Source organism: Sus scrofa, chromosome 16 (assembly GCF_054392235.1).
Source record: "Sus scrofa isolate SSC_HxYL_T2T_F1_AM1 chromosome 16, Sscrofa_HxYL_maternal_Yorkshire_Landrace_v2.0, whole genome shotgun sequence".
In the NCBI taxonomy this organism is placed as follows: Eukaryota; Metazoa; Chordata; class Mammalia; order Artiodactyla; family Suidae; genus Sus; species Sus scrofa.
The window spans coordinates 29,775,343-29,797,359 of NC_139398.1; the positions used below are offsets into that span (position 1 = coordinate 29,775,343).

Consider the following 22,017-nt stretch of genomic DNA (forward strand, 5'->3'; position numbering starts at 1 on the left):
CTTTCCCCCTTTCCGTTAGCTGGTTAAAGGGATACCTTCGGCAAAGGAGTCACTGGTTAGTGAGACTAAGCACAATGAGAACTGAGAACATGATAAACATCCAGATGAATGCTGAAAAACTGAGTTAACAGTCCAGAGATTTCAAACAGTATAGACGTTAATAGAGTGTAGCCCAAATATCTGGTATGGTGAATTTTTCGTTTGTCAGTTGAGAGTCTGGAGTCACAAACTGAGAAAGATAAGAAAAACAGGATCTATTCCACACAGAATATACTTTTTGAATTTTATTATTTAAAGAACAAAATATAGGGAGTATGCACATTCACCCAAGTGGTTTTCCATTAAATAGGAGAGAAATCAAATATTTTGTAACAAAGACCATCCAGCTAAAATCCGAACGTGAGATCAGTAAAACAACAAGAGTGATTTGACTTTGTGTTTTATTTCAATGGGCACACTTCATTCACTGTCTCCAGGAAAACTAGGCTAAGTCTCCGATGGGCAACAGTCACAGTTATTAGGCAAGTAAATACGCCACCACTTCCGTGCCCTCCTTTACTTCTTTATGTCTTCAGTCTCATCTGGCTCTTTCTCTTGATGCTCTCTTTCCCACCTCATTTCTTTTAACTCTTGTCTGTACTTCCGTTCAATGAACCGCTTCTGATGGGCCATCTGGGGAAAGTTATCTGACACGAGGAGATATATTTTACACTTAATAAAGGAGAGCCACTAGTGCGCACGCAGAATGATGCAAACTAAACGTTCACACATACACACAAATGTGTAGCCACATGAAATCTGTGTAGCTGTATTTTATAAGGAAAGAGAAAAAAAAATGTTTGTTTTCTTCTCTTTTTCTTTTATCATTCGGGAACACAATGGAAGTCTGGATCAGCGCCCGACTGCAGATTTCAATATCCGATGTGAACTCAAGCATAAAAGGCACCGAAACATACAGAACTGTTAAAACACAGATGTGTGGCTTCGGAATGTTTCCAGCTAGGTGTTTTAACATAGCTCTCCTAGCAGCAAGCGATTTCCAGGAGAGATGAAAGGCTACAGCAAAAGGGAGTTGTATATTTTTACAAAGCTTAAATCAAAACCTTCAAACGAATAATGGTATTATCACCATTATTTACCAACAATTAAAGTTTTTTGGAAAAAGAGTAAAAAAAAAAAAAGATCAGATGGACAAAGGTAGGCCACATCCCAAGTCGTTATTTCTGAAAACTCAATTTGTGACGTTTACCATGAGAAGCTCGAAGCTACACTGACAACAGCAATTCAAGGGGAGCCCTTGCACTTGGTGAGAGGAAACGGGTCACTCAATAGCACCATCTGAGCTAAATTTAGTTTGACATCTGACCCTGTGCAAGAGTGCTGACACAGTTGCAATCTTGATTAAAATGTTAAAAATCACAATTCCGTTGTTATTTGTGGTCTAGAATGAGCGCGGTAATGGAGTAAGAAATCAAACACGGAACGAGGAAAAACGTCAGTTCACACACTTGTCAGCAAACATGCTTCAACAACAAACATCACAAAGGGGTGCAGGCGTGAATGAGAGCAGCACAAGCTACCTATAATTCGGAGCTGTGGCATACGGAAGTTCCCACGCTAGGGGTCGAATCGGAGCTGCAGCTGCCGGCCTACACCGCACAGCTACAGCAACACAGGATCCAAGCCACATCTGTGACCTACACCACAGCTCACTAAGCCGGGATCCTTAACCTGCTGAGCAGGGCTGGGGATTGAACCCTCGTCCTCATGGATACCAGTCAGATTCATTACTGTTGAGCTACAATGTGAACTCCATAAACATTCACCTACTTTTAAACATGCAGTTTGATTGAGTAATCGATTTTTTGTTTACTCCAAACCAAAGAGTCACAATTATCATGGCATGTGAACTTGAGCTCATAACTCCAATCATTTTCTTAGGTTTGACTCCTAGAAATGAAATCTCTAGATCAAAGCATATGGACATCTTTAAGGACCTGATACATATAGTTTAAACAATTCACTCCCACAAGTACGTATGCAGAGGCCAGTCTCAGAACAGTTTTGTTTTGTTTTGTTTTTTTGCTATTTTAGGGCCACACCCAAGGCATGTGGAGGTTCCCAGGCTCGGGGTTGAATCGGAGTTGCAGCTGCCGGCCCACACCACAGCCACAGCAATGCCAGATCCTTAACCCACTGAGTGAGGCTTGGGATCGAACCCTCATCCTCAGGGATCCTAGTCAGGTTTGTTAACTGCTGAGCCATGAAGGGAACTCCTCAGAACGGTATTGTTTTATGGTTGAAAGCAAACAAAGAAAAACTCTAAAGACGATGTCTAACAATCCTACAGGTAGAAAATGGAGTCTCACTTTTACTGCAATATGTGATTACACACAATGGATTAAAAAAGCTCCTCAACAGAGTCAACAAAACTCTCAGTGAGATTCCACAGACACGGGACCCTGGTAACACCAGCTTCTGCCCCCAGGCCTCCTCTCTCCCCACACCCTCGAGTTATCATCTGCGGATTCCCACTGGCTCCTGGCCATCCTGCCTTTCCTGAAATCCCTCCTAGGCTGAGCACCTGGGCCTCTTCACTTCCAGCTTCCCACACTCTGCCCTCGCCCACACTGAGCTGGTATTTGAAGCAGAACGGAACTGCATTGTCATGTTTTGCCCACAGGTGCTGCTGTGCGACACAATATACCTCAGAAGAAAACTTCCCTGCACTTATGCCTTCAATTTACAAAAGACTCTGCAGTTCCCTACAGGGTCAATTATGTAACTGAAATTTCTTCAACCCAGCCACCCTACTCTTGAGACTCCATCTCCCAGAACTAAAAGCACAAACGTCGAGACTTCCATTGTCAACAGGGATAAAGAGCAGCAGCATCCACCAAAAATTTTTAAGTTGAATAAACTATGGCACAGCCACAGCATGAAATATTATGCGGCCCTTAAGAAAGAATGAATTGGAGGCACTATGACCTGCAGGGCTGCCCATGATGTATTACTGAGCAAGCAAAGGAGGATGCAGAGACGTACGTGAATATCTCATTTTAATAAAATAATGGCCAAAAACTAAAGAGGAAAAAAACCTTCATTGGTTTCAGATTTTAGAGTTACAGAGAAATATATAGAATGAAATACACTAAGTCATGCATGTTGCCTGGGCTGAGAGTGGGACTCCACACAAAAAAGGAAAATGAAAATCAAAAAGCATTTGGGAATACTCTTTTAAAAAAAATTATAAGCTCATTTTACATATACCTTACACTCTACTACACTCTGTGTGGAGAATAATTATGAAGAAAGGAAGATCACATTTTATTGGTACTTTACCATTTTTCTACTTCCCCATTTTCTTTCCATAAAACACTCATTACATTATGAACATACAATTATAGAAAAAGAGATAGGCTTACATTTTTCAAGTGCATCCATTGCTGCTCCCATTTCCGCTTGCTGAATACTATTAAATAAAATAAAGAAAAGGTATGCTTTAATTTAAAGATTTTTTTTTTTTTTCAAAAACAGAAAGTATGGCTCCAAATTATTCAGGCTGATTTTCATGTTTAGCACATAAAATTTTATCTGATTGCTTCTACTATTACATGCTGAATTGCACTGGAGGAATACACACAAAGGCATGCAGAAATGTCATTTATTTGCACAAAGCCTGTTCATGTTATCCGTTCCACACCTTCGACACTGCAACAAAATGCCTTCCATTTATATTAGGGCTGAAGTATTTCTTACTTAAATTTTGAACATTCTCAGTGTAAAGTTTAAGAGGCAAAGAGTAAAAAAATATATATATAGGCAGACTTCAAATCATGTCTCAGTTTAAAATCACTTGGACGTTTCAAAGAAAGGTGATAACATACATAATTCTTTTTACCTGAAGATGTGAGCATCTCTACAAAGCTCAGGTGAGGAGTGACAGGAGATCAAGTGTCATGCATGACATGTTTTATAAAACGCCTGCAGCAAAATTCAGTACTCTGGGGGGTAACTCAGACTGGACAGACCTTACCTGTGCACCAGGTAATGTGGTTTTCTCAAGGTGGCCAAAGCCCTTTACGCAGTGGTGTTCCCACTATTCAAGGTCGATTCTCAAGTGTGGGGCTGGACTTGGTGGGCACATTAATCCCTGGGATTTACTTTGCTATTACCCTCGAACACTCCATACTCTAAGTTTAAAAGGACAGGTTGCAGAGTTTGGAAATACCAAGCAGGGACATCTCAGACACAAGAAATTCAAGGCTTCTTCTCCTCATACCTTGGTCCTTTCCCACAGCCGATTCTCTCTCCCTTGAAGTAGACAGCCACGGTGTAGGTTCTAGCATGGGATGGCCCGACTGTCTGCAGAGTCCTGAAAGGACAAGGAAAAGGATGTGCATTACATGACGTGTTACTCTACTGTTACTGCCAGTATGTAGCTACAGGAAAAACCAGGGGACTTACTGCTTAGAGAGAGGAAGGTAAACATAACTAGAAAAATAAAGGAGTACGTTTTTGACTTGCTAATCTGACAAATAGAGAGTTTTGAGTGGGAAATTTAAAAAACTCTACAGTGGATTTATATATATCTAAGTATTTATGTTACATATATAATTCCCCCAAAGCATTATATGTAGTATTTGAAGGCAAAGAGTGAGGTGTAAAATATTTTTAAATAATTTCAGTGTTCTTCCAAGGATCACAAAATTAACAAACTTTCATCAGTGTAAAGTTAGCCATTTCAGTTTGTTCTCTGTTTTTCAGTGCTAATCACAGCTAAAGACAATAAGTATTTGGCTAATACACCTCAAACCACAGCTGAATGGCTTCGCATCCTTTATGGATTTTTTTCCTAATGTCTGGTATCTTATCTAAAAGATCAGAAAATAGATTTAACTTCTGGAACATCGGAGATGGTTTCAACGGTATGCTATAGGGCAGAGTACACAACACGACTGCCAAAAGACAAAACCCCAGGTACTGTGGATTTTAATGACAAGGTGTAGATTTCAAATGCAGTCAAACTGATAGCTTCATGGAAAAGGGAAATTAAAAGTAGCCAACAAAGATAATGGAATGAACACAGTAATCTTGAAAAAAACTATGTAAAACAACCCCATCATCTTGATAAAAAAGAACAAGCTCACCGCTTGCTTTCATTTGGGGGGTTTATGAGAAGAGAGCAGTCATTTCCTTTGTGTTTATGCATTCGCTGGGATGAAAGTACACGGGTGGCTTCTTAAAGGTGGCGCTTATTATAGTAATCATGCCTGCGATATGCGAAATTTATCATCCTCATTTTATTTATTGAACTTTAATTATCACTTTGATGAGGAAATACTTTGAGCCTTTCATGTAATACAGTTTGGATATTCATTATGCCTATTGGGCACGTATTAAAGTGCTATTTCTAAACATTTGGGTTTTTTTCCCAACAAATAAAGGAAACATTGTTGAGCAGTGACAGCTTCTTGGGACAATTTATAGTAGCCTGCTGTGGGGTGACTCAACCTTCTCTTGGCCTCAGTTTTTCTTTTAGTGAAAAAGCCTATAACGTGTTGTGACTATTAAATAAAAACATAAAAAAGGATTTAAAATTCCCGACTGCCACTCCGGTGTTTTCCCTTGAGTACCATGAAGTCTGAGAGAGCCCACAGGAGAGGGGCTTTTGTTCCAGATGAAACACTCTCACGGACGTGTGTACTTGCACCCATGTGGCAAGGGGTAAGCCGGTACTGAAACTGGATTCTTTAAAACAATCTTAAAAACACATATCAGACCGACCATACCTGGGTAGGAAATCCACCTATGCTGACAAGCCTTCCCTTTTATAATTCCTCTTTGAAACCACCTTCTGAAACCGTCTCTGAATGTCTCAAACTAATTACTCTATTTCAGAGTCAAACCTCCTGTTTTCATCAAAACTGGCATTAGGTGTGTTGTAACCTGCACTTCCTTTGAATGACTTTTGGCTATCACTCAAAGGATAAGGATTTATTACTAAAGATATTTAACAGTACAGAGCAGCTTTGGGTACATATTCTGGAAAGAAAAGTTCCAAATATTTGAATAACACAGCAGTGGTGAAGAACTGCCCAGCTTCTTACAGTGACTGAAGGGCCAGAGGCCAACAGGGCTTCAGAGAGAGTGGACAGAGACAGCCAGATACCATTTTAAGTAAGCACACCCCACTTAATCTGGACGTGTAGGCCAGTAGGGGTTATAAGAAATAAAAAGACAAATATAAAAATGTATATAAAAACAACGTAACCTAAATTTTTCTTTTTTTTCTCTTTTCAGGGCCACACCTGCAGTATATGGAAGTTCCCAGGCTAGGGGTCAAATAGGAGCTGCCAACCTACACCACAGACACAGCCACAACAACACCAGATCCGAGCTGTGTCTGCAACCTACACTAACCTAAATTTTTCTTTTTTGGTTCCTTTTTTTGGTCTTTTTTTGCCTTTTCTAGGGCCGCTCCCGCATATGGAGGTTCCCAGGCTAGGGGTCTAATCGGAGCTACAGCTGCCAGCCTACGCCACAGCCACAGCAATGCCAGATCCAAGCTGTGTCTGTGACCCACACCACAGCTCACGGCAATGCTGGATCCTTAACCCACTGAGCAAGGCCAGGGATAGAACTCACAACCTCATGGTTCCTAGTCGGATTCGTTAACCACTGAGCCATGACGGGAACTCCTAACCTAAATTTTTCTTATCTTTATCTGAACACCTGAGTATGTCCTGCTCCCAGGGAGCAGTTCACTGAGTGTTTCAGAGAGGAGAGGAGAAAGCACACATAATCACAGGTGACTCACTTACTGGAGCTGAAGGACTGAGAGGCCCAAAGCTTCAGTGCTGAAGTCACCACCAGGACTCTGTAACCACTACCCTGCAGTGATTAGCTCTTCCTCCAGGCACATGGAGCATAATGCTCAGCTTACAGGGGCTGATGGCCCGAGGCAGCTGTACTTACTTGTACAGAGGAATGTCCGGCTCTTTTCCTTCCGTCCTAAGCGTCAGACAACACTGCTGAAGCTGGGACTTGGGGTCATTCCAATCCTGATTCAAAATGAACTCCTGCAGCAAGTCCCCAAAAAGCATTTAGTAAAGGTTTCTAGAATCACCAGGCATAGAACATACAACCGATTTAAATTTTCTATGATCTTACTTTTAGTCGTGGAAAGAAACAAACATTCATGAAAGTATGAACATATTCCAAGTCCTTGTCAATGTATAGGGCTGCGATAAATGCTGAAAAAGACAACATTAAAAAATAAACCACAATGCACTGCCAGAAAGAGTACAGGACCTAGACTTTTAAGGAACGTTTTCATAAGGTTTTCAATTTTCAAGCCCTCTTTACTTTTTAGCATTACCATTTCATCTTTCTTTATCACTAATATTAGAGCAGCAATACACATGAATGATTAGGATGTAATATACAGTATAAGACCAAACTACATTTGGCTAAGGGCTAAATGAATAATTAGTTAAAAATGATACCCAAAATGCTGTTGTACAGTAGAGAAAGAATGATATCTGGGAACACAAACATGTTAACACCAAATAAATCAAAATAAAACCTGCAGATCAGATACGATGCCAGAATGAGCATATGCTTGGGGCCTGCTATTCTTAACACCAAGTCTTAAGGAGATCACCCATTTACAAGGGTTTGTGTTACATTTCATGAACAGAAATGGGACACTTTATAGATTCAATCTGCCCAAAGAATAACCTGAAATTGGGCTTAGTGGCAAAATAACCAAATTGGCATTAATAAACAGTGATCTCAAAGATGAATTCATTAAAAGGTATCTTAAGGTATCTTAACTACAAAAGCAAATGGGATAAAAGAAGGGATAAAAATAACTTTTTATCTAAAAAAAAAAAAAAGGCCAGTGAGACAGATCACTTAATTTTCTTGTAATTTTAATCTTAAGTTACTTTCCTTTAGTTGAAAAAGAAGTTCTTTTAAGTGCCTTAGTCAGATTGCTTTTGCACTTTGTAAAATCAGCTGGACTTTAACATTTGTATGTAATTCCAACTGTCAAAAAGATTATAACATTAAAAAAAAAAAAAAAAGTTCCAGAGGCCAGTGAACAGCTCACTTATTTTAAAGTAGTACCAGAAACAATACGATTGTGTGTATAATCCTTCAGTTGTTAGCTATAACAGGATTACTTATAATGCTACCAGACCACATCGGAAACTGTAAAAGATGACAACACTGTCTATAGAGCTTTGAGCTCATTCACAACAACAGAAAATAGTTTTAGTATTTAGTGAATAAATTACCCTTCTTTCTTCTACGTCCCTATCTAAAGGCTGCTGGGTGGCAAAAACACCTGTGATTCAGCATCACCAATCTTCACATTCTGTTACTGTTTCTCAGAGAGAGATGTGATGGCCCAGCATTAAGATGGAGGAGTGCGGAGGCGGGGGGGCGGGGGGGGTAATGCCACACTGAACACCAATTGAACGTAAATTCATTTTTCACATCTTAATTCCAAGTAATTCTCCCTCATCACTCCAAACAAGTTCCCTGACCCCTTGGTGATCAATCTAATCCATCTACCACCAGGCACTGGACCTGCTTTCTGTTCTGTCAGTGTACATTAGTTTTTTTTTTAATTATTACTCAATGAATTTTATTACATTTATAGTTGTACAACGATCATCAAAACCCGATTGATTGATGGATAGCATTTCCATCCCAATCAGGAGCGTTTCTTGAAAGTCAAAAATAAGCTTCAAGTTTTATGGTGCTAATTTCGATGTTATAGGATTTGGGAAATTTATGCTTCAGAGAAAAGCGTAAATAAAAATTAAAATAGAAAAGAGACTTCTTTAATCAGAACATAATAAATAATAAGGAGAAGCAGCATAAATGTTGGACCATTTGATTTAAACTTTGAACCTGCAGGTGAAGAGAAAAGCTTTATCCTATAGGACTCACATTCCAAAAGGTCTGCCAATGTCTTGGTCCGAAGGGCCACAGGCCTCTTGGTCTTGTCATTGGTGATGGCGTATTCCTGCATGCCCAGTTCCTCGGCGACCTTGGCTTGAGTTCTGTTGTTCACCAAAGAGCTTCGCAACAACTGGCCAAAGGAATTGAGGTACATTTAGAAACCACTTCACCTTTGGTCTCCTTCTTGCTCCTGTGTTGGGTCCAACCAGCCTAGACCATCTCATTGACAGGGACACCTGGACAAGCGATGGCGTAAGGTCTCAACCATGACCCCCAGGCAGCAGTGACAAACTGCACATGCTTCTAGTTTCTTCTTAATAACTTACTCGCATCTGGATTTTACCCAGCTACCATTTAAATAGTTCATTTAGTTGTTTAGTAGCAGTGAGCAGTAACATTAAAGGTCATAGCTTCCCTTAAGTTTAATGTCACTAAATCGGGGAGCATTAAAAATTTGGAAAACGAACTTCTGAGGTACCATTTACATACAACAAAACACACTCATTATAAGTATAGTTAAATGAGATTGGACAAGCTTCTACATTTCCATTACTCCAAACAAGTTCCCTGACCCCTTGGTGATCAATCTCATCCATCTATCACCAGGCACTGGACCTGCTTCCTGTCAGTGCACACTAGTTTTAAAGGAGCATTTCTTTAAAGTCAAAAATAAGCTACAAGTTTTATGGCACTAATTTTGATGTTGTAGGATTTGGGAAAGTGGTGTTTTAGTAATACTTAAAATATTTAAATTATTGTTACTTTTATTATTTTAAAGATTTATACTATATATCCTTTCCCAAGACCCTTTGTTTTTAATCAAATTGAAATACAATTTCCATATTTCAACTTCAAGAATTCCAAACAAAAATTTCTTTTAGGAATTTCAGTCAGCTAGGAGTCCTCTAAGGACTCTCCCAAGTAGCAACATCAAACAGTGCATGAAAATTGGGCAACCAGTCCATTGTAGAGGTGCCCATAAAACAGGCGTGGGTTAGGAATTTAACACCAATCACTCACTGGGGGAAGGTAGGGGAGGGAGGCCGGGGGGAGTGGGTGGATACAAAGATCCACCAAACAAGGACGCACCAAACAAGAGCTGAAAGTAATTACCCCCAATCTCTAAGATCTGGGGGAATAATGCACCTAAAACTAGAACTTCTTCTTACAACAGATACAACAAACTCTTGGTCTAGCACAATTCCTTCCTACTAAGGAATATCCCTGACACCAGGGCCATGGAACAGGGTGCAGCTTCAAGTCATGCTGTATTACACTCCCTGCCGTTCCACATCGTGCTTTGTTTATTAGATGCAAGTTTTATGCTCTGTGGCTCCACAGTGTCAGCTGAGCTTATGAAAATCAAGATTTATTCGCAATGCCTGAGATTGCATCCTTGACAATAGATAAATAAGAAACAATATGTTCTTAATTTGTCTGACAATGATTCATGAAGCAGAAATACAACTTGATCTTCATAAGCCATGCTTGCTGTTGAGTTACAGACTATTATTCTTTGCTTGTCTCTGCTCCCTTCCTCCTCTGATTTCCCCCTAACTCTATCTTTTCTTCAATATAGTAAGTGTTTCATTAAAACTACATCCACAGAGAAGCTCAAAATTAAAAAGGCCTGGCATATAACGTTAAAAGAAGACACAACCTATAGAGAGCCCACCAGCCTAATACCTTGTAATTACAGAGTAAGTGAGCTGGAAGGGAGATAATTTTTTTAGTTTGGATTTCTAATGGGGAAGGGAGAGGCTCATGGGGGAACAGGAGGGCTATTTTGAAAATGTTGCTATGCTGAGTAAGCTGGTTCTCTCTCATTATACTTTTGGTGAGAGGAAAAAACTCTAATTTGGGCTATGCGTATGGAGACTTCATGCCTCAGATTCAACAAGCCTGATGTACACATGAGCACACACGAACCACGATACATCACCGGTTACTGGGCCCCAGCTGCTGCCTCCAGCATCAGGGCTCCGCATTCAGAACGGTACAGTAATGCTGTCTGACGGGAGGAGGACAGCAGGGAGGATGGAAACAAAAACGCTTCCGGTTTGATTTAACATACAACCTGACGGGTCTTAACTTTAAGGTGGCCGGCAGAAAGTAAAATCTTTCAGTTCTTGCCAAAACCCAGAGTCTGAACCAAAAGTCAGTGGGGGAAAAGGAAGCAATAAATCATCCATATTTTTAGAGTCGGTTTAAATTTAGAAGATGAGCTGAAAAGAGGTAAGACCTTGCTCTTTACCTAAACACGGAAGTCTGAATGGCAGTTCTTTAAATGACAACCTCCGTCCTTGGCCTTTACTGAACTCTGTTTCAGAATGAATCATGCTGTTTGCCAACGAGTGAGATCAAGAGGGGATCACAAGGCAGAAAACCCCCTAAAGTTATGGCAGTTCAGTGCAACAGTCGTAGAGATGCTGGGCCAGGCCCTGTGCTGCTGGCTAAAGATCCCGAGATGATCAACATCCGTGGTTGCCCTCTGAGAGCTGCTAATCTCTAAAGGTGGTCACACACAAAGTGGTCGGTACAATGCACCGTGGCAGCCGCAGTGACAGCACAGGCCATAGTGCACGCAGGTGTTCCTCTCCAAGCCAGCTTTCCAAAAAGACCTCCTGCAGGATGTGACCTCTGAGTAAAAACATTTCAGAGGCTTGTTGACCTGGCTGTTATATCAGAATCATAAGGTACTGTTGACATATTGGTGCTCAAGCCTCTTCCAAGAACCAAGGGATTAGAATTTCTGGGGATGTAACTTGGACATATACATTTTTTTTTTTCTCAATTTCAAGCAGGTGGATTCCGATGCATGTAAAGGAAAGACTGAAAAGAATGAATCCACCAGTGGAAGAGGAATGGGTGCTAGGGTCTGAATGTTTGTGTCACCTTAAAATTCCTATGCTGAAATCCTAACCCTAAAGACGATGGTATTAGGAAGTGGGGGGCTTTGGAGGATGATTAGGTCATGAGGGTGGAGCACACATGAAGGGGATTAGTGCCCTCATAAAAGAGATCTCATAGGAGTTCCCTGCTCAGGTTAAGGATCTGTGTTATCACTGCTGTGGCTCAGGTTGCTGCTGTGGCCCAGGTTTGACCCCTGGCTCAGGAACTTTTGCATGCTACAGGTGCACCAAAAAAAAGAGGCCCCATAGAGACCTCTAGCCCCTTCCACCCTGTGAGTACAATGAGAGGTCTGTGACTCAGAAGAGAGCCCTCCCTTGACCATGCCGGCACTCTGCTCTCAGATTTCAATCTCCAGAACTGTGAGCAATAAACTTCTGCTGTTCATAAGAAAGCCAGTGTGTGGTATTTTTGCTGTACCAGCCTACACATAGTAAGACAGGAGGAAAAGGTTTTCCACGAAGAGGAAATAATAAAAGCAAGGGGCCATGACACAGTAAGGTGATTACTGGGTGGAAGTGGAGGAGAAATCGGAGCCTAGTCGAGAAGAACTGGTACAGATAAGGCTGGTCAGCCTCTGCCAGGGAGAGTCATCCCAAAAGGTGTCATATGGGAGCAGTGACAAGGTAATCTTATGAATTTAGAAAGCTCATTTTGGTGGATGTATCTGAATGGAGTAAGACATGAGGTTGGAAAGCCTGGAGATGGTGATGCTATAAATTACTGGTTGACAAAGAGGAAATTTTTTTCAGTATAAATCTAGAAAATGTTAAGCACCCAACTGAGCATGAGATAGTTATCAGACTGTTTTGCAAACAATGTCTTGAGCTAGATGTACTGCTAAAAAGTAAAAGACTTGGTGCCAGGCTGCCTGGGTTCAAACTATAGACCTACCACTTCCTGGCTAAGGGACCCTGTATAAGCTACTAAATCTCTCTGAGGCTCAGTTTCCTCATCCATTAAATGCAGAAGTAATACCCACCTCACAGGGATGTAATGAGAATTAAAGTGAATGAGTTTACAATTTAAGTACAATGACTGGCTCATAAACACACAGAAATGTTAGCTGCTGTTGTTACTGGCATCATCGTTGTTAGGCAAGATATGCTTTCTCCTTGGTTACAGGGAAAAAGTTACAGAAAGTTCTAGGAATTCCTCCAGATTTGTTTTCAATGCAAATATTATGGATACCGGTCCATTAACTGTCTCCCAAACTCTCCATTTTACTAAGTGCTGACCTGTCCTTTTTTAAATACTTTTTTTTTAACACTCCATTCCCCCACCCCCACCCCCACCCGCCTCACCAAAAGATAAAATGTAACTTGAAGTCACCAGAAAAACGGAGGGCTCTCTGTACAGCTGAGAAAAAGACTGCTGACATCCTGAAGCAACAGCAAGGACCGATAAGAATATTAAAACTGAAAATTGTGATTCTGAGAATCCAGGATGTTTTCTATTATCTCAACAGAGCAGTCTTTCGTAATTAGCATGAACTTAAATTTTAATAAGACAAAAGGTTTATTGGTTTAAAATAAGCAAAGAAACATACTGGCACTCTTCCTTCAACGTCTATGTACTCTTAATTTAAAGAGAAAACCCCATTTGTGGGACATGAGCTACCAAAGAGGGCCCCCTAGTGTAAATTAGGGAGAGTGTGATTTATTATTTTGAGGGCTTATTAATATAAGAGCATGGGGTGAAAACAGGACATATTATTAAAAATGGCAGTGATGTGCCACCCAGGTCTACCACGCCAAGAGCGGTAGCCAGATGGTCTCAACTCCCGTGTTAACTAAAAAAAAAAAAAAAAGGCAGGCAAATGCTAGCAGCTGGAGTGCAGGTCAGAAAGAGCCAAGTTACATCAGTAATGGAGAAATTCTCAAACAGGAGGCTGTGATATCTATCCTCTCAAAAGGATCTTTTAGATAAGATACCTGTTTATTGGAATGATTTATGTTTCATGCCTAATGGAGGCAGTGGGAAAGGATTAGATCACTGATTCTCAAACTTTGTGTCGTTCCTGTTTTGTCATTATCCCAAATCATTCCTCTAAAACCAAAAATTTCTGCAAGTTCATCTTGCTGGGGGATGCCTCCACCGGGCACTGCCTTGCATTCTGGAGCCATGCGACCGACAACAATTTTTAGCTCGGTAGCTTGTAGTAGAGGCTAAGAGAAGAGAATGAAATAGAGGTGAAAATTCACATGCAATCGTTGAAACTTAAACGTGTGACAAGACAGGCATTCTAGTCTGAATAAGTGCTCTTTGAGACCCTCTCACTATTTACTCTGACTCTACTGAGTGGGTTCTACCCTCAAACACCAAAACTTCAGTCTATGAAACAGAACCTCTTCCTTCTACATCTCAACTCAAATTCTGTCATCCTAGAACAATTACATAGCCTGACATCCCTTCCTAGACTCTCTTGACTACCTGACTTACGGAACATTGTTTTCCCGAATCGGCATTCAAAACTTGAAAAGCATGATTTCATTTGCTCAACTGTCCTTATTCTTTATGAAACAAGTGTGCAAGGGAATGGCTCCAGACCAACTAATGCCTCCGTGTGATTTGCTGTAGTTGTGTTCTTTGACCACAGTAATGAATAATCAGCCACCCTCTCCCGGCCACCCCCCTGCCTGGCCAAGTGCAACTGCAGTAAGTAATCCCCTAAACTTTTACAATTACTTTTAATCCTTAGACTTCCATAAATAAGTTTTCAGCTTCTTTCCTTACACATAAAACAAGGTGCTGTTTTCCTCCAATGCCACTTTCACTTCCCTCTCTACAGGACTCAGCGGCCCATAAAACTCTCATTCTTCTATTTATTTATCAAATAGGTCCTGAGAGCCCACATACCAGGCACTGCTGGGCACACAGTGATAAATAAAAACATGCTCTCACAGAACTTCCAGGACAGTGGAACAGGCAAACTCGCAGAAGTGCCAGAATGGAAAAGAACGTGGAAATTTGCTTGTCAAGTTTCCTTTGCACCCAGCAGTCACGCTGGAACTGACATCTAATGAAGACGGGATGGGGGTGAAGGCTGGAAGCAGAACGGTCTCCAGGTAGAACAACATGTACAAAGCCCGATGGCAGGAGGGGACTGCAGGAACGCATAGCAGCCAGAGCAGAGGTGCAGAGTCAAAAGACCACATGTGACGGGGGGCCAGGCAGGTGGGCCGGCTTGTTCGTTCCAAACTCTCCAAAGAACAAATGAAGAGCAGGACTGGAATATGACAGTCACTCACTCAGCATTTCTGCTGAGCACTGACATGTGAGCAACTGGCCAAGCACCCAGGGAATCAGGAGTGAAGAAAACAGACAAACCTCCTGCCCCATGGAGCTTACTCTCTGATGAGAGAAGACAGATGGTAAACAAATAAAATACATAGTATGTGCTAAGGAGAAAAAGGAAGGAGAAAATGGAGAAGAGGGTCCAGGCTGGGGGAGGGGAGCTAAGGACCAGGAAAAGAGGCCACCATTCAAGCAGGGTACGTTAAAAAGCCCTCACTGGTGATGACATTTGAATGGAGACCTGAAAGAGGTGAGGGATCTGGCTGTAGCATGTGCCAAGGCCCCGAGGCAAAGGCTCTTTTAGTGTCCTGCAGAATGTCACAGAGGCTAACATGAAGCATTTGGGAGAACAAAGTCAGAGATGGCAGCAGGAAGGAAGGTCATCTAGGGTCTTGTAGATGACAACACGGTCTCTTACCCTTGAGAAGAGGAAGCTTTGGAAGGTTTTACACAGAGGAACCTATAAGCTGACATCCCTTTGAAAGCGATTCTTTAGGGAGTTCCCATCGTGGTGCAGCAGTAATGAACCTGACTAGTACCCATGAAGATGCGGTTTGATTCCCGGCCTCGCTCAGTGGGTTAAGGATCGGGCATTGCCGTGAGCTGTGATGTAGGTCACAAATGCAGCTGGGATCCTGTGTTACTGTGGCTGTGGTGTAGGCCAGCAGCTGCAGCTCTAATTCGACTCCTAGTCTAGGAACTTCCATATGCTGCAGGTGAGGCCCTGAAAAGCAAAATAAATAAACAAAAACAATTCTTTAGATGATGTGCTAAACTTAGTCTGAAGGGTGAGCAGGGATGGACCAGTTGGGAGGCTACAGCTGTAATTCAGGGTACAGAAAACTGAGGCCCAGACCAGGCTTACAACAGCAGAGCTGGTAAAAAGTAGTCACACCTTGGACACACTTTTAAGGTGAAATCAATAGGCTATGCTAATGGCTAGGAGGTGTAGGATGAGGGAAGGGTCTAAGGTCTTTATAAAGCCTGAGCAACTACAAGTACGGAGTAATCCTTATTAACATGGAGAACATCCAGAGAGAAACACGTTTGAGGATGAAAATCAGCTTTGTTTTGGTCATATCAGGTTTGAGTTGGACTCACAGAAATCCAACTAGAGATCCCAGTATGTCTATATATCTGGATATCTGAGTATTCTATAAATCTATAGATGCTAGAGTTCCTGTTGTGGCTCAGCACGTTAAGGAGCTGACATTGTTTCTGTACGGGTGTGGATGTGATTCCTGGCTGCACTCAGTGGGTTAAGGATCCGATGTTGCCACAAGCTGCAGCATAGGTTGCATACGTGGCTTGGATCCAGTCTTGCTGTGGCTGTGGCGTAGGCTGCAGCTGCGGCTCTGATTCAACCCCTAGCCTGGGAACTTCTGTATGCTGGAGGTGTGGCCATAAAAAGAAAGAAAGAAAATATATATATATATATATATACAATGTATGAGCCTGGAGTTAGGGGGAGAAGTAAGGCCTGAAGACAAAATAGGAGGTAACGTACAGACCTGTTCAAGGCCACGAAGCTCACTCATGGAAAAGAAGTCAAGAGAAAGGAGAAGAGGTCTGAGAATGGGGAGCCCTCCAAGATTAAGAGGTTGGGGAGGTGAAGAGGAAAAATTAAAGTGGATGGAAGATGAATGGCTAGTGTGGTCGAAAAACACATGCTGTGAAGACTCCCTGGTACAGCAGGTAATATGGACTGCACGGGAGCAAGAGGTAATTCAGGAAGGCTGGCGTAGGGAGCTGCAACACTGCCAGACAGACCCCAAACCTGAGACAATATTCATCATGGGAGAGCACAAAGATGCCCCAAGAATTGTCAAGGCCAGCTTTTCCAAGAGTAGCACACACCTCAGGGAGAAAGCTGAGCACGCTGCATTGCCCACCACTTTTGCTGGCAGATCTATTGGTCCTATTGATTTCTACCAAAACTTTCTGTGAATGTAGTTAATAAAACCACCATATCAGAATTCTGTCATTTGTTAACATCTTTCTAATAAGTTACCAAAAAAACAAAAAACAAAAACTCTAATTTTTTTTTTTTGTCTTTTTGCCATTTCTTGGGCCACTCTCTCGGCATATGGAGGTTCCCAGGCTAGGGGTCGAATCGGAGCTGTAGCCGGCAGCCTATGCAAGAGCCACAGCAACACCAGATCCGAGTCGCGTCTGCAACCTACACCACAGCTCATGGCAACGCCGGATCCTTAACTCACTGAGCAAGGCCAGGGATTGAAACCGCAACCTCATGGTTCCTAGTCGGATTCATTAACCACTGTGCCACGACGGGAACTCCCCAAAATCTCTGATTTTAAGATAGCAAGGCTGATATACACATTTCGGATAAAATTAGTTATTGCACTGAGAGATCATTTTGGAAAGAACACAGAACCTTTACCCGGACCTTGGGCAGGGACCATGCCTTTCTGATCTCATTATCTATTCAATGTTGGGGGCCTCCCAGGAGGGGAGTGGGCAGGGGCACATGTGCTGTGACCTAGAAGGGAAGTAGTAAATTTGTTGATCTGCACCTCACACCTCCACGAACTCCTGCAGTTCACAGTTGATTTTGTAGGAATACGGGGTAAATGTGTGTATTTAACTCACACATTTTCACCAGTGGCTACTACATGGCTGCAAAATGAATTACTACTTCAAGCCGCTTGGTTTAGTTTGGCCATTTCTCAGACCAACCAGATACTCTTACAGCTATGAAGTCTACTCCCTAATGGAAAATGCTGAATGAGTGTTTTTTAATTCCTGAGCGTACTTGGCAAGATACTAGACGTGTTCATGTGTTTTTAAGAATTTCTTATCTATCCCAAAGCAGTTCACCTTAAATGTAATCAAACTGCTAATTTTAAACTAAATTTAAAATAAGAATACCCCTGATTTCCCATACAATGGTACATGGGGCATAGTAGGAATGTAATAAATATTCACTGAATGAATGAATGAAAGGATCATATTTTGTTGGGCTTAGAAATTCTGCTGAATAATTATATCTAAACATAATCAAATAAACACATTCTCCCTAACTCCAATATCTGCGTCTCATATAAAGTACTTCCGGGGTTCATAGCTGCAAAGATAAGAGTCAATTCCATTCAAAGCAAAACATGCATAGAATTTGCAGAGATGCAAAGAATGAAAAAATTCTTACTTGTCTCAAGCATCATGACAAAAGTCTGTAGTGATAAAATGGCTTATAAAATTATGATTTTTCTTTGCTTAATAAAGTATTTGCTTTCTCAATGCCCTAGAAAGAGGGACTTCTCAAAGGTTATTCTGTACGCTACATGTAAGAGAGCATCATGATTGGCTTCCAGATATGTTTTGTTCTCCATTCTGGTTTTATTATTGATTGGTTTCACGGAGTAAAAAAGAGTATGCAGCAAATAAAAAAGCTCAATAAAGTTTTATAAAATGAAACAAAAGTAAGAGGAATGGGGACCATTCCATTTTGTTCATAAATCAAACCTTGTGAGAGTTCCTGTTGTGGCTCAGCAGTAATGAATCTGACTAGTATCCCTGAAGACACAGGTTTGATCCCTGGCCTCGATTACTGGGTTAAGGATCTGGCATTGCTGTGGCTGTGGTGTAGGCCGGCAGCTATAGGTCGAATTCGACCCCTGGCTTGGGAACGTCCATAAGAGTAGTTACCCATACGCTTTGGGTGCGGCCCTAAAAAGACCAAAAAAAAAAAAAAAAAAAAAAAATCAAACCTTGTCTCTTTAAGTTCCCTTCAACTCTGCCATGGTCTAGCCAAAATAAAGCTTCTGATTTTCTATGCTATGTCCTTGTTTCAGCAATCCCAATGTGTGGAATGTCTTTGCATTGCAATTTCTTCCTATTAACTCCCAATGGTCAAATGCTACCCATCCTTCAAGTCTCAAGTATCATCATAGCCATGAAGCCTTCAAGAAACTGCACAGCTATAAGAAACTTTACTTTCCCTAAATAGCAGTTTCTCTATGTCTCCTCATAATACTTAACATGCTTCTCCTTTGTATTTAGGTATTTACTTACACCTTTTATAGTGTACATATATGTGTATACACATGCCTACTACACCTGTATCTATATACATATACATACATATATATAGAGAGAGGAGAGAATTTATAGTTATTTACTTACATTTTAAATTCCTTCTAATGGTTTTTAAACTTCTCATGGACAGACTAGGTGTCAACTAATATTTACCCCACCAATACCTCCTGCCCCATGAAGCCTAACTCAATGTCTTGTACTGAACAGGCAATCATTAAATGAAGGAATGTAAAATGAGTTTTTATCATATATTTACATGATGAAACAAAACCATATGATATGCTAAAGTCACCAAGAAATAAGTCATCGATTACATAAATATATATTTGATTTTTCTAATCTTCACTGTCTATTATATAGCAATCTTGTGTGAGGGAATTTTACACAAACTCACAGTTAAGTGTCCTTCATGATGATCTGGAAAATGAATGAATAAGTATTCTGTGGCTACCAGCTGCATTATGGAGTCACCTAGGAATTCCATCCTCTGATTGTGGCCTCTGGAGGGGGGAAAAAACCATCAATGTAAAGAGATCAAAAAGCATTTGTGGATTAAAAAAAAAAAAAAAAAAAACAGAAATTTTTTTGAAAAAAGATATGATTTTGAAAAGGCATGTGTTCATCTTGTTTAAAGCACAAAACTAAATACAGTTCCCTAAGGCTCCTCAATTGAGAAGAGATCTGAGGCAATACAGGTTCAGTTTCAAAGGAGAGTAAAGTGAGTATTATCTAAGGATTAAACAACTGCTAAAATAAAGACTGGTAAATGGCACCTGCTCAAAAGCTGAGGGGTACCAAAAGAAAAATAAAGTACAATTAAATCCTTGAATAACAGAGGGGTCAGGGGCAGAAACCCTACACACAGTCAAAAATCCAATTTAACTTTACAGTCAGCCCTCTGTATCCACAGTTCTGCATCTGCAGATTCATCCAACCACACCACGTAGCAATATAGCATGTATTTACTGAAAAAAATCCACATGTAAGTAGACCCACATAGTTCAAATCCATATGATTCAAGGGTCAACTGTATAGTACAGACAACAATGCTGCACAGACAATCCTTCTAGAGACAAAACCAAGCAAAAAGGTCCAAGAATTTTCACTGCTAAATCTTTACCTCTTTATTGAAAAATACACTCCATTATTCAAATCTGGACTCCAGCTTAAGGACTAAAAAATCTATGACAAGAACCTTTAGTCTTTACAGTTTAAAGAGAGCTGTGAATATCTGATTTGAAGGAAGGAAGCCAAAAACTGAATTAAAAAACAGCATGCAGGGAGTTCCTATTGCGGCTCAGTGGTTAACGAATCCGACTAGGAACCATGAGGTTTCAGGTTTGATCCCTAGTCTTGCTCAGTGGTTAAGGATCTGGCATTGCCGTGAGCTGTGGTATAGGTCGCAGATGAGGCTCGGATCTGGCATTGCTATGGCTGTGGTGTAGGCTGGCAGCTACAGCTCCGATTGGACCCCTAGCCTGGGAACCTCCATATGTCACAGGTGCGGCCTTAGAAAAAACAAAAAGACAAAACAAAACAAAACAAAAAACAGCATGCAGAGAAACAACATTTTGGTTATTTAATTATTTCATGAGCTCATGTTCAAATCACTCATCCAGGCAGGGACTGGAGGGCCAAATGCAGCCCATGGCCTGTTTGAGTGAATCAAGTTTAACTGGGTCACAGCCATGTTCCTTCACTTATTTTTTTTCTGTGGTTGCTTTTGTTACCCAGGCAGAGTCAAGTCATCGTGACAGAGACCACGTGGCCTGTAAAGACTAAAATATTTACTATGTGTCCCTTCATAGAAAAAGTTTTTACTTCCATCACACTTATCTTACACTTTACAAAGAAATAAGATGTATGAAAATGAAACCCAAAGTATTAGATTAGAGAAGACTCCCGTGGAATTGGTGCCAGTGTCTAGACCTATTCATCCATCTAACAATGTGACTACCCTGAAAACAGGTTTGAAACCCCAATTCATTTGAAGGGCACACAGCACAGGTTTGGGACTTTCTGTCTCAATGGTCACGTTAGAACTACATGTGTATTTCTAACTCACAGGGTCAGATGATTAAATCCCACAGTTCTCAATGTGAATGCTCTTGCCAGAAGTCGAACATGGGTAAAAATTACTCCAATTGCATCTTCAAATTCAGTAAGTTTCTGTAGAACTGGAGATGTCTCAATAAGTTGTCGATCGGTATTTGGCTCTTGAAGCTACCACAGGAAAGAAAGGACGAAAAAAATCACATGCAGTTTTGGGTTACAAGAATAATTATCAATTCTAAAAGTGTTTTGTAAACTCCCTTCTCCCATGGGCAGAAACTTCTAAAATGCCAATATAACATGAAAGCTTTTTTCTCATCCCTTAGAATGGCAAATAAACCTAATATTTAAAGAAGGCTCAAATAATATTTTGCAATCTTCCACCAGATTTCAAGGCCAAATACTAGTTCAAAATCCCCAAGTATTATCCTAACTCTCCAAGGAAGAGCAAGCTGAAGAACTGCTGGTGGAGAATATACAGATATATGGATATTTAGTAGCTCAGTGCTTCTCAAACTTCAGCATTCATCAAACCCTTGCAGGACTTGTTAAAAGCAGATGGCAGGCCCTGACTCCAGGGTTTCTGATTCAGTATGCCTGGAATAAGGACCAAGAATTTGCCTTTCTGGTAAGTTCGCAGGTACCACAAATGCTGCAGGTCTGGGGACCGGCCTTTGAGAACCAGTGCATTGAGGAATTTGACTGCTGTGTATCTTCTAGGGACCA

At 41.0% G+C, this 22,017-nt stretch overlaps 1 protein-coding gene across 13 annotated transcripts in view; it reads right to left on the reverse strand.

Annotated features, from left to right (window-relative positions):
• Positions 1-271: 271 nt before the first annotated feature.
• DROSHA (drosha ribonuclease III) overlaps positions 272-22,017 on the reverse strand; it is a 120,869-nt gene continuing 99,123 nt past the window's right edge. For all 13 annotated transcript variants that reach the window (XM_085002022.1, XM_085002018.1, XM_085002015.1 and 10 more), the window contains 8 exons: positions 21,305-21,462; positions 19,634-19,739; positions 8,965-9,106; positions 7,174-7,256; positions 6,979-7,082; positions 4,283-4,375; positions 3,426-3,472; positions 272-686 (listed from right to left, as the gene is read on the reverse strand). In XM_085002022.1, the coding sequence (XP_084858148.1) occupies positions 556-686; positions 3,426-3,472; positions 4,283-4,375; positions 6,979-7,082; positions 7,174-7,256; positions 8,965-9,106; positions 19,634-19,739; positions 21,305-21,462 (864 nt within the window). In that variant the 3' untranslated portion in view covers positions 272-555. The remainder of the gene's footprint in view (positions 687-3,425; positions 3,473-4,282; positions 4,376-6,978; positions 7,083-7,173; positions 7,257-8,964; positions 9,107-19,633; positions 19,740-21,304; positions 21,463-22,017) is intronic.